The sequence below is a fragment of the Eulemur rufifrons genome, chromosome 2 (genome assembly GCF_041146395.1).
Source record: "Eulemur rufifrons isolate Redbay chromosome 2, OSU_ERuf_1, whole genome shotgun sequence".
Classification (NCBI taxonomy): Eukaryota; Metazoa; Chordata; class Mammalia; order Primates; family Lemuridae; genus Eulemur; species Eulemur rufifrons.
Window position 1 is genome coordinate 36,716,458 of NC_090984.1, and position 12,010 is coordinate 36,728,467.

A 12,010-nucleotide genomic window follows, 5' to 3' on the forward strand; every position below is an offset into this window, starting at 1 on the left:
CATTGTTTACAGATTACATTATAACAATCAAATGTTAAACAATAGGAAATGATTTTAAGGTTATAGTACACCCAGGAAGTAGAATATTCTGCAGTTATCTAAAAAGAAAAATATTTAATGTGGGAAAATGTTTATAATGTATAGAGTTATGAAACAATGTATAGTATGATTACATTTTTGAAAATATGAATGTATAGCTATGCATAGAAAAATAAGTGAAAGTACAAACACCCAAATGTTAACAGAAATAGGGTGTCTCTACATGGGAGGATTACAGTGAACTCTGTGTGCATGTACGTGAACATTTCCATATTATCCAGCTTTCCAGAAATGACATGTTATTTCATTCTGTAGAGCTGCAGCCCCCAACCCCCGGACTGGTCCATGGCCTGTTAGGAACCGGGCCCCAAAGCTTCATCTGTATTTGCAGCCGCTTCCCACCGCTCGCTTGCAGCATGGCCTGAGCTCCACCTCCTGTCAGATCAGTCACTGTCTCCCATCACCCCCAGATGGGACCATCTAGTTGCAGGAAAACAAGCTTAGGGCTCCCACTGATTCTGCATTAGCACTTGAATCATCCCAAAACCATACCTTCAACCCCAACCCAGGTCCAGTGGAAAAACTGTCTTCCATGAAACCAGTCCCTGGTGCCAAAAACATTGGGGACCGCTGCTATAGAGAAAGAATATCAAATCTCTTTATGTTGTGAAATCATTTACTATTAGTTTTAAAAACTAAAAATAATGAGCCAGTTAGCTCAGTATGTTTTTCACATTTGTTTTTGGAAAGAGAGGTGGGAAGCAGTTACTATACCTAGAAGCATCTGACATAGAAGGGAGCCCTTCCGATCATACATGCATCTGACCTAAATGTATTTTGTCAGATTTCATATATGAACAGTATCTTTCAAAGAAAAAAGTTAAATTAAGCACCAGTGAAAGATCACCATTAGCATCTGAAGTTGATCTAATTAATATTTTATTCTTCCTTTCAACACTTTTAAAGACTCCAACATATTACACAGAATTTTTGGATAACATAGGTGTTAATTTCTCTGGCGACAACTATATAATCCTTTAAAATGACATGAACATGTATATATGAGATTGAGGTTTCTGCAGCCTATATATGCCTCTTTTGGGGGGAAAAAAAAGCAATGTATTGACATGTCGATTGTAATTAAAAAAAAAAAAAATTGGTTTCTTTACCAAACCCTATTGTCCCATACATGAACCTATCATCTGTGAGAGCAATGAACTCAAGTCAGGGGAAGCTTGGACTTTTCCTATACCTCATTCCAGTCCAGGCAAATCTGGTTATCTAGAAAGACCCTCCACCCTCCAGATCTACTCAGAATACTCCTTATTCCTGATCAGGAGAGAACATTCTTCCTAAGGGAAGACAGAAAAAGGAGACAAACGTTTGTTAAGCATTTTCTATGATTGTCCTCCTAGGTATTTCACATCCAATATCTCAATACCCCATGCAAACATGCATACAATTCTTTAGATTGCTCCCTTCGTTATTGAAAAACAGGATGGAACTATATGTTCCTACTTCATTTTAAGTGCCTGGGACAACTAAGTATTTCACTGAAAGACATGTAATAAACGCTATTTGATAGAGGTAAGAATAAGGAAAAAGCAAAGTTATCTGCTTTCATTTGGCTTCAAGAAAAAAAGTATGCTCTACTATATGCTAAAATATCAGACCAACACACGACATATACTGCAAAACTTTAATACAATGTGGTTAAACACAATATTCAAATATTAAACTTTTCAAACACATGAAAGTCTTCTGAAAGTCAACAAACTGGGCTTTTTAAATGCTACCTTTGTGTAACCTTATAAAATTCTTTCCCTCAACAATGTCTGACACTGATCTTGATACTTGTTAGAAAGTCTGATGTAAGATAATGACACCTCAAGAGTTGGTGACTTAGATTATTCCAACGCCCATCTTCAGAATTCATCGTCAGAGGACTGACCATCATCTTCATCCCTTACTTCTCGGTATTTTCCTGAAGACTCCCCTTCCGGATTGTAACTCTGCATTTTAATATTCAGTCTTTCAGCTAATTTTTGCGCTGCAAGCTTCGCTTGCATCTCCTTTAAAACAAAGAGCAAAGCAAGAAGTTACACATTCACATCTCCTCCTTACAATTTTTCAATGCAAAGTTTTTCAGACAGAATCAGAAACAGAGGGGCATAACCCCCCTTAGCCACTTAGTGCTCTTTCTGGTAATACAAAACTGATAGCTTTGCCCTGTTGTACCTACCACAGGTACAACAGGGCAATGCTTCTGAGAGCTACCAGCCTGCTACAGTTGTAGTTACCAACTTCCATTAATAAACGAGATTGCACTGAAATATCCTACCTCTGTACAAGAAATCGAGTAATCAGTTTAGCACTACAACAGTTATAAACACAGACACATTAAGCATGTGGGCACATGTACAAGGGCTATCTAGAAAGTAGCCATGTGATATGTTCTTGCCGTATTAACAATGGCTGGCTACTTTCTGGACAGCCCTTATACACACACACACACACACACACACACACACGTACGTACGTACAAATCTGACCTATCAAATGTCAAAAATCACTATTGCTGTATTGATTTCTCTAATTGACCGAACCTTCTTTCTTCAATTAAATCATGGCTTCTAGGCTTGAGAGTTATATTTCAATGGCACAAAATCAAGAAATTAACACTAAAAAGCTGCCTATTCCTCTCCAAATAAAGTCCTACAGAAATCAGTATCCAAGAAAAAGTCCAAGTAAATTTCAGACACATCAGTGCTTATGTACACCCAACGATTTTACCACCTGATAGCAAGTGGCAATGCTCATTCCTAATTCTCCTGTTTTTCCCTGTTTCACTTGAACTTCTTGATATCCTTCCCCTCAGGGCATAAATAGGGAACTACTACTTTGCCAAGAAAACCAATTTCAAGCTGAAGGGTTTAATTCAACCTAAAAATTCCTTGGGACAGGCATTAAGATCCCAGAGACAACTTAGAAAACACTTCTCAATGCTAGAGTCTTAAGTAGGCAGTAATTTTAATGTCCTGAGAGGAAGAAAAATAGCTTTTAAAAAATGAATGCCTTGAAAATACCAATCCATGCCAATTGCACTTTTATGAAAAGCCAAGGCAGATTAACTGTCTTGTTTTATACTAGTTGGAGCATAGTATACGCTAAAATCTAGCTAAGCAATATCTAGGAAGTGAGACAGGATACTGTTCTCCTGAAGGCTCAAATTGTTACTAAGTGTTATCTAACCCTTTCTATTCCCCCTATAGTCCTCACACTTATTTTCACCCATCCGTTATTCTGTACACAAACTCTCAACATACATATTTAAGGTTCTATGTAAAAGACATGGATTTCTGGAGAAAGTGCTATTTAAAATCGATTAAGTTACCAAAAGTAAGAGAGTCTTCTCTCTTCACATGGCCTGCAGACTATGCTTTGAAGCATGGCGTCCCACTGTCTGTTGGCAACACAACACTGTCCTCCCACCTACCCTACGTCCTCTGCTATATTGCAGGAGATGGAAGCCTGGGAACTGTATTTCCCCAATTCTCTTAGCAGGGCTCTGGGTGAGATTCCACTACTGAGAAGCTGTCGCATGGGTTTTACAAGGTGGAAGAAAGAAAAAAAATTCTACTGCTATCCTAACAGAAGCATGCAGATTCATGAGTTTTAAGAAGTGAAATTCTACAGTACTCTCCCCACGTTTCTTGGCAAATCACCACTTTGATGTTGCAGATAGCTGTGATCATCTCCAGCTATTTCCCCCAGTTCTAGCAACTTTGTGACTCTCTGAAAATTAGTGACACATATCTGAGGGCTAATGGCATTAGCTAGCCATTTCTCTAGCACCTAATCCCTTCTATTAAATCCCTTCCTCCTAGAACTACCTGGAGTAAATTCTGACTTAGGTAAGCAGCATCAAACCTACAGAGAAGAAAAAATTAACACTCTACATACTTCATAATTCTGTTTCTGCTGTTTCTGAAGTGCCAAAGATTCTTCTATGGAGAGCAGCTGTGTGGGCATATGGTGAAGCGGTAGAAGCCGAGCTGCAGTGATGTCATCAAGATGCTGCTTATCCCTGCGCCGCCGCTCTTCCGAGGAAATAGGAGACCCCCTCCTCTGACAATGACTAGATGACTCATTCTGTCGAGAAGGTAATCTGAAGGACGGAAAGCTTGTGTTATGCGATCAGACTATTTTCTTTTCAGAGACACATTTAAAACATTCACACACACAAATGGCCTTTAACCTTAACAATTAATTCTTCTATAAAGGTAACAGTAAGCAGTTTACCATATTCAGGCCTCTAACAGATAATGGGGAATATGTATATACAGGCTCTTTGACTTTTCCATCCCTCTTCTATCTTTATACTTAAACTAAGCTATTTTTGATTTATTCATTCAAAGAGCATTTGCCAAGGGGCTTACTGTCCAGCAGAGGGAAATAAACATGTAGTTTTAGTGCAATATAATACCACAGGTACTGCGACATCTCTACACAATACCCTGGAACATAAAGGAAATTGCCAGTTCTAGTGGGAGACAGGAAGGTTGTCAGAAAAGCTTCAAAGAAGCGAAATTCGAACAGTCTTGGAATAATAAGTGCTCACCATGTAAATGAAGGGAGAAGGACATCGCAGCACAGAGACTGACGGGCAACGTGGCCACAGCATACAGGAAGCACAGAAGGTAGAGAGTACAGAAAAGGCAACCAGAAAGCAAGCTAGGGAGTAGGCTGGGCCCACACTGCAATGCAGAGTTTACTCTATGTAAGAGGTTCAGATTTGCAGCTTACAAATTTACACTGATAGCAGAGGAGAAGAGGGACTGGCAGTTAAGACCAGAGGCAGGAGGAAGCCACAGTTATAGCCCAAGAGAGAGTTAAGAGCCTTCATTCTGACAGGAGAGAGGATGAAGAAAGATTACAGAGATAAAGATTAAGGAAATATATGGGGATAAGGAAAAAGGAAGATAACTCAGGGGGTAAAAAACAAGGAGGTGGTAGCACTATTAGGGAACACAGGGGACCCTTAGCTTGGGAACAAACAGGAGTTCTACCTTGTACATGATGAAACTGAGTGCCACAGAGCATCCAAGTGGCCAAGTCTCATAGCTAACTGGCCTTGTAAACCTAAGGTTCTGGGAAGATCTAGGCTACAGGTGGATGGGGGGGCCTCCTGCAACCAGGTAATACATGAAGCCAAAAGAGCATGCAGAAGAAGGCCAAAGGAAGAGCAGAAAAGAGCCAAACAACATTACCCCATCCTACTTTCTAACTTGCCAGCTGCTTCTCACACATGGAAGCCTCTGAATCTCTATTTACGGCCTATGGACTCCCCCTGGTCCAGCCTTTCCCAATCTCCTCTAACTGCACAGGAAGTTCCTTCTCTTAAACTTCCTAACTCTTGGTAGCCCTCATTGCTATTCCCTTATCTTCCTCCCACTCCCAGTTAAGTGACCATAACACAGAACTGGGCCAACATATTCTTTGTTTATTTATTGACTACATGATGCTTCTTGTTTTCTAAAATGTCCTCCTAGAAGTGAAGAAAGATACCTCACTGCATACAAGATGAGAGATTACTTGATCAATTAATGTAGTATAATCCTGGGTTTCTATACAGCAGAAATAAAACATTTTGAGGTTAAAAAAAAATGAATGGTGGGGTAGGGTTAAAGTCTCTAACACACAAAAAAGCATGTTTTAGGTATTTTTAACTAGACATTTTCAAAGAAAGATAGTATAGTAGTGGTTTGACTTTGTATCTGATGTTATATCCTTGTAAATACAATATAGAAAGGTATCAGTTACCAGATTTGAATGTTACATTTGCTAAAAGTAAATAATTCTTTTTACTTCAAAGAGGTTTTATTTTTCTGGAAACTGAGAAACACAACTATGGCAGGAACTTACAAGCAAGCAAGGTCTTTGCCCATCCTGCCCGAATCTGTTTTCAGTTTTTTTTAACGCCCTCTCAGATCCCTTCCCTCTGAAATTGATATTATTACATAGTTTAACTTTTTTCCAAGTGTATAAACCTTGGGTCCTGGTCTAGATCTTAAACTCTGAGCAGCAGAATCATTACTTCACTGTGTACCCACAGCATCTGTGGGTTATATATAGTAAGCACCTAAACATTTTTTTCTGGGAAAGTCTGTCAGCTCCTACAACTGTTTTTCCCTTTGTTTACAGACTAATCAAAGGGGTTCTGAAAAAAAAATCACAATAAATGTTCTGTCCAACTGTGTTTATTATGAAATATTAGCTAAGCATCCTGAAATTTAATACTCTTCCATCTGCTATTTAAAACCTTTTCAGGCCACGCACAGTGGCTCATGCCTGTAATCCTAGCATTCTGGGAAGCTGAGGGGGAAGGATCACTTGAGCTCAGGAGTTCAAGACCAGCCTGAACAAGAGCAAGACCCTGTCTCTACTTAAAAAATAGAAAAATTAACCAGGCACAGTGGCACACACCTGTAGTCCCAGCTACTCAGGAGGCTGAGACAGCAGGATAGCTTGAGCCCAGGAGTTTGAGGTTGCAGTGAACTGTGATGATGCCACTGCACTCTAGCCCGGGTGACAGAGTGAGTCAAAAAAAAAAAAAAAAAAAGAAAAAAAAAAAAAAGACCAGCCTAGTCAACACGGCGAGATCCTGTCTCTACAAAACATAAAAAAGTTAGCTAGGCATGGTGGCATGTGCCTATAGTCCCAGCTACTCAGGAGCCTGAGCCCAGGAGTTCAAGGCTGCAGTAAGCTATGATCAAACCACTACACTCCAGCCTGGGCAATAAAGCAAGATTCTACCTCTAATAAAAAATAAAATAAAAACCTTTTCAATGATTTGGTTTCAAAACTACAGTAGTATTTTTCAACATGAATCTTCCACTCCAGGCAGGCTGGTCTCAACTGTTTGTTCATCCCTAACTACAAGTACTTCTCACACAAAGCCCACTGAGCTTAAAGCATTCTCCTAACATTTTGAGCTTAACAAATATCATGTTTCTGTTATAGGCTTGTTTTCAATGGTACTTACACATTGGTTTTAAACTTATGTGGTGGGGGCACTGGGTTTCTGGCTCGCATTTCTAGCACTTCCATGTAATGAGGTTTCTTCTGAGTCCCACTACAAAGATCTGTCAAGTTCTCAGCACTTATGTTTTCTTCTGAGTGGTGTTCACCTTGGTCTTCAATTGTGATTCTTTGTAACTTGTCAATAAACAGACTGTCAAAGCTGCTGGAGATATCTTCTGCTTGACTTGAAACACAATGCTGAGGGAGACACCTGTTAGCTTCAGATGAAGAAGGTGGCCTGGCTCTGTTTCTGGAAGCTGGGCACTTGTTCACTACACACTCAGCCTCTGGAGTGTCTTCATCACCTCTGCGAGTAGGACGTACAAGTCCCTGTTTTTGTGAGGTTCTTTTAGATGACTTGATGTTATCTACAGAGGAACTGCCAGGAACTGATGATGAAGTATCAAGTATCTGGTCAGATTTCTGGGCCTTACCTGTGGTCACATCAACTTCTGCAACTGCTTTTTGCCTTAGCTTACAGTCTACACTAACAGGACGAAACAGTTCACTTTGTCCTCTAATAATTTCTTCATATTCTGCAATGTCAGCTTTCAGTTTGGCAACAGAGTCTAAGATCTTTTTACCTTTGTCGGGCAATTTGCAAATGAATTTTCTGTCAAATGGAAAAGGACATGTATACATTATAGCCATGTAAAACCTGAGATATAACATTTAAAATGTAAATCATTATCTTCAAAGGGAGAAAAGCTAATTTTTAAGTCAAATCTGATCTCTAACTGCCCGGAAACAAGAATAAAACAAATAAGACAGTGATTATCCCAATACCCAAAAAACAAGGAGATGCGAAAGGATAGGGAATATTCACCTCATTTGACTCATCTAATTAGAATTAGAATTTCAGCGAAAGTATTTTAAGCAAATAATCGCACAAAACATTAAAAAAAAAAAAAAATCAGCAGTTTTTAAAGTGTGATCTCCAAGACCTGGGGGAGTGGGGAAACGAGTAAGGTCAAAACTATTTTCATAATGATACTAAGACATTATTAATCAATTCCTTCTCATTTTCTAACACGGGTAGTACAGTGGAGTTTTCCAGAGGCTAAATGATGTGTAATGATATCGTTGTTCTGGAATGGAAATGTGTGCTTAAGTATCCTTGTGTTTTACAGACTTCTCAGTTGTATTTCTGATAAATCAATAAATATCACTAGATATCACACACATAAACCAAGAGCTCTTTGGAATGCTCAATAATTCTTAAAGACTATAAAGCGGTCCTGAGACCAAAAAGTTAATTTGCTGCTATAGATTAAAAACCCACTCTCACAAAGTCAAAACACCTGTCTCTACTAGAAAGCCCCCAAGTGATCACTGGACCCTTTTGCTGGGTGACAGAAGTCCCTTTTTTGATTCCCTTTTCTTTAGCTATATAAGAAATGAAGAAAAGGAAAAGGTTACATTTTAGGTCCTCTATTCTTTCTGACACTACATTCATTCCCACAATTTCAACTATTAATTCCCTGCAGTTTAGATTCCTGTATTTTCCCAGCTCTCTCCTCTCTCTCTTGAGCCTCATGACTGTTTGTCTGGCTAAGTATTCAGTTTTTATATAACCAAATGGCTGCCCTATTGTCCCCTCAACTCAGCACACCCTAAATAAAAATCAACCTTGGATCTATTCCTCTCTCCCAATTTTCTTATTTTTGTTAGTGTTCTCCATAAAGATTGGAAACTTTGGCCATCTCTGTCAACGACATAGTCAAATTATTCCATGCTTGATGAAGTTTTCCCAATCCCAGTCACCTTACTAGTTCACTTTCTTACAACCCCCTTGTTGGAAACTTCTCTGAAAATATCCTCCTACTGTCTTCTGCCTTTTATTCCTTTCTGCACCAAGCTGCTAAACAAAGCTGTCTTTAAAAAAAAAAAAAAAAAAATCACTTGTATCACATCGCTCCCCTGGTAAAATCTGTTACGTCTGCCAGCTGAATGAGAGTTGAACTTTCTCGGCCTAATAAACCACTCTTTATATCCCACTCTTCCCACTTCCTACAGCTCCAATAAGAATAGGATCGAGAGGTGAAGTTTGACAATTTATTTTAGGACGGGGACTGGGGGACGGGGAGGGAGGACAAAAAGGTTTAGAATGCAGACTCTCGCTTCATGAAACCGACATAGTAGCTGGGTAAATAAAACCAACGAGGAGCTACTGACTAGCTGAAACACTATGCAGCTTCCCCGGCCATCCTCGCAGGCGGTATTAGCCTGGCCAGGAGGCGGCAAGGCTTTCCGGCCGCAGGCCGTCCACTCTCCCACAGGACTGAAATGAATCTGACTCAGGCAAGGTCACCTTCCAGGGAAGGGAACAGAGTGGGAGAAGGGAGGGGAGCGTCCCACGGTGCCTGAACCAAAGGGGCAGGGCGGGTGACTAAGCAGGACCCCAGCTTACTCGTTGCGCAAAAGTCTCTCCTGGCGCTTCAACATCTCCCGCAGCTCCGCCAAACTCCGCAGCCCCAAGTCCTCGGGAGCTTGGCGCACGAAGCCGCGGGGCAGCAAGGACATTCTGAGGGGGCTGAGGCTGGCGAGGCGGCGGGCACTCGGCTTCCTCCGCAGGCCCCGCCGCTATCGCCGGATCCGCGGCCGGCGGCGACTCGGAGCCACGGGCGGGAGTCGCCATTTTCCCGGAAGAACAGGTCTTCTTCGAGCCGAATCGAGCTTTATTGAAACGCCGGAAACAAACATCTGCCGGGAGAAGGGGCCGTCCGGCGGGGCGCGAAGGGGAGGAAGTTACGTATCATGGCGTCAGCGCCTCGGGTTGGCGCGCGGTCGCGGGCGGTGTGGGTCCGTCCGTTTGTCAGCTGTTCATCGTTTTATACAAAAAGTACTGAGTGCCACTGTGACCTAGCCAAACAGCGTATATTAGTAAACAAACACGGCCTCTGTTGTTACGGAGTTTTTACAAAGTGGTGGAGGGGATAGACATTAATAAAACTGGGATGGACATCCGGGAAGGTTCTAAGAAATGAAAATTTAAGTCGGAACTTGGAGGATGAGTTGGCCATTAGTGAGGTAGGGGAGAATGCAGGATAGGATTTGGGAGACCCTGGCCTGTGTGTGGTGCCTCCTAGCTCAGCTTAGTGAAGTCCTGGAATGTTAAAAGTTGCAAAGTTCCTTAGAGAACATCAGCGGTTCTTACTGGGGCTCTATGGCATTTGGAACAGGACTTTACTCGTTTGGGGCACCGTGACATTCCAGGACATCTGGTATCTCTGGCTTCTGCCACTGGTTGCTATGACACTCCCAGGTCATTGTAGCAATGCAAATACCCACCCTACCCTCCACGCACAAAAGCCCATAAGAGAGGTGGTGGTGGGTGGGAGGTGCTGTACAAGCTGGTTGAGAACCTATCTTATAATTTTCCATTTTGCCTATAGAAAAACGGGCACAAAAACTGAGGTAAGTATTCCCAAGGCACAAAACCAGTAAGCGACAGCTCCAGATTTCAAATCCAAATGCCTAGCTGTTTTTTCCACCACATTAGTTTGAAAATGCCTCTCTTCACTTTAGACCTATTTCTAAATGTATAAAATTGTTGAAAAGACATTTGTTCCTGGCTGGTGAGAAGAGGAAGGCAATGTAATAAGCATCAGACCCAGCTTTTACCTTCTTACAGTTCAGCTACCAGAGCTGCATCACAATAGAATAGGAAGCATGCAGAGTCACAACAGATATCACTAGGGAGGTTTGGATGTCCCCATAACCTCCAACACTGCCCCAACCCCAATTTTTTAATATAGAAAATTGAAGTTTTCTCAATTCCTAAGTAAGACGCTTGAGTCAGGTGGTTTTCCTTGGCAAGCTGCCCCCAAGGCTCTTTCATCCCACCCCGAGGCCCTAGCTGGGGAGGCCCTTATTTCCCTCACGTAGTAGTGAACTCCCATCTGCTGATCCTGAGCCACAGCTGTCCTCAAGGCAAGGATGCCTTTCTTTCAAGCCTCAGAATTTTGTCCGCTTCTGTCTTCCTTCTCCCCTTGCCAATTATAAATCTCGGTTCAAGTCTCACCTCTCTCAGCCTTCCTAGATTATTCCAAACCAAAGTCTTCTTTCTTTTGAGCATAACCATAGTGCTTAAACTTGGAACCTCACTGCATCAAGCTTCTCTAATTGTGTTATGCATAGTGATTTATTTTTCCTTTCCTTAGCAAAGTTGTAAAGTCCTTTCTGTTAGAGAGTTCTGATTGTGCTTTTCTGTCTCCCCTGATGCACATAGCAGATACTAATTGACAGGATCTCTTTCCCTCATAATTTTTTTCTCCACCTTTTCCCCATATTTCTTTCTCTTAATGAAATGTCCCTGATACAAAGATCTTAAGCTTTTTATATAAGTATCAACCATGATTACTGTGAAGGCATTTTCAGTACTTTGGGATAGAATCTTTTGTAAAATATAGCTTAGGCCTTCAAGATGTCATAATACAAATCTGAATTCCTATCCATATCCATGCACAAACTGTCTAGTCTTATCAATAACCAGAAGGCATCACCCTTCAACAAAAGCAGGCTACTTGCACTTCAGAATAAACATAGGCCAAGTGTTCTTTTATCATCCATAAACAAACAAAAGGTAAGTATCTAGAACACAAATTTTCACAACAGTGTCCAGGGGAAAGGATATAAAATGGAGAAATGACCAAAGAGAGAAACAGTGAGTGCCCCAGGTTTTACCTGTTTGCAGCTGAACCAACCAGGCAAACATTTGAGAAGAAATGGAACCCACAAACCACAGACAGATATTCTCCGCTAAAGAATTCCAGTTGCATGTCAAAGCGCTCATCTGTTATAGAAATGAATCTAGACAAGTGTTTGGGGGTTTTGTTTGTTTTTCAATGCTCATTAAATTAAAAAAAAATCTAAATCACTTTTCCAA

The 12,010-nt window shown here is 41.0% G+C and overlaps 1 protein-coding gene across 1 annotated transcript; it reads right to left on the reverse strand.

The window, feature by feature from the left end:
- Positions 1–931: 931 nt before the first annotated feature.
- POLR2M (RNA polymerase II subunit M) lies at positions 932–9,696 on the reverse strand. Its single transcript, XM_069459471.1, has 4 exons — positions 9,533–9,696; positions 7,085–7,735; positions 4,003–4,207; positions 932–2,111 (listed from the first exon to the last, which is right to left on the reverse strand). Exons 1-4 carry the CDS (start codon positions 9,643–9,645, stop codon positions 1,965–1,967), a joined length of 1,116 nt encoding a protein of 371 aa, XP_069315572.1. The 5' UTR covers positions 9,646–9,696; the 3' UTR covers positions 932–1,964.
- Between the last annotated feature and the right edge of the window lie 2,314 nt (positions 9,697–12,010).

What these genes read in the sequence shown, in the direction of transcription:
- POLR2M (XM_069459471.1), bottom strand. Translation starts at nt 9,645, where the DNA reads ATGTCCTTGCTGCCCCGCGGCTTCGTGCGCCAAGCTCCCGAGGACTTG. An exon ending in GAGAGACTTTTGCGCAACGA is followed by an intron (nt 7,736 to 9,532) that starts GTAAGCTGGGGT and finishes TCCATTTGACAG; the next exon opens with AAAATTCATTTGCAAATTGC. An exon ending in CATAAGTTTAAAACCAATGT is followed by an intron (nt 4,208 to 7,084) that starts GTAAGTACCATT and finishes TCCGTCCTTCAG; the next exon opens with ATTACCTTCTCGACAGAATG.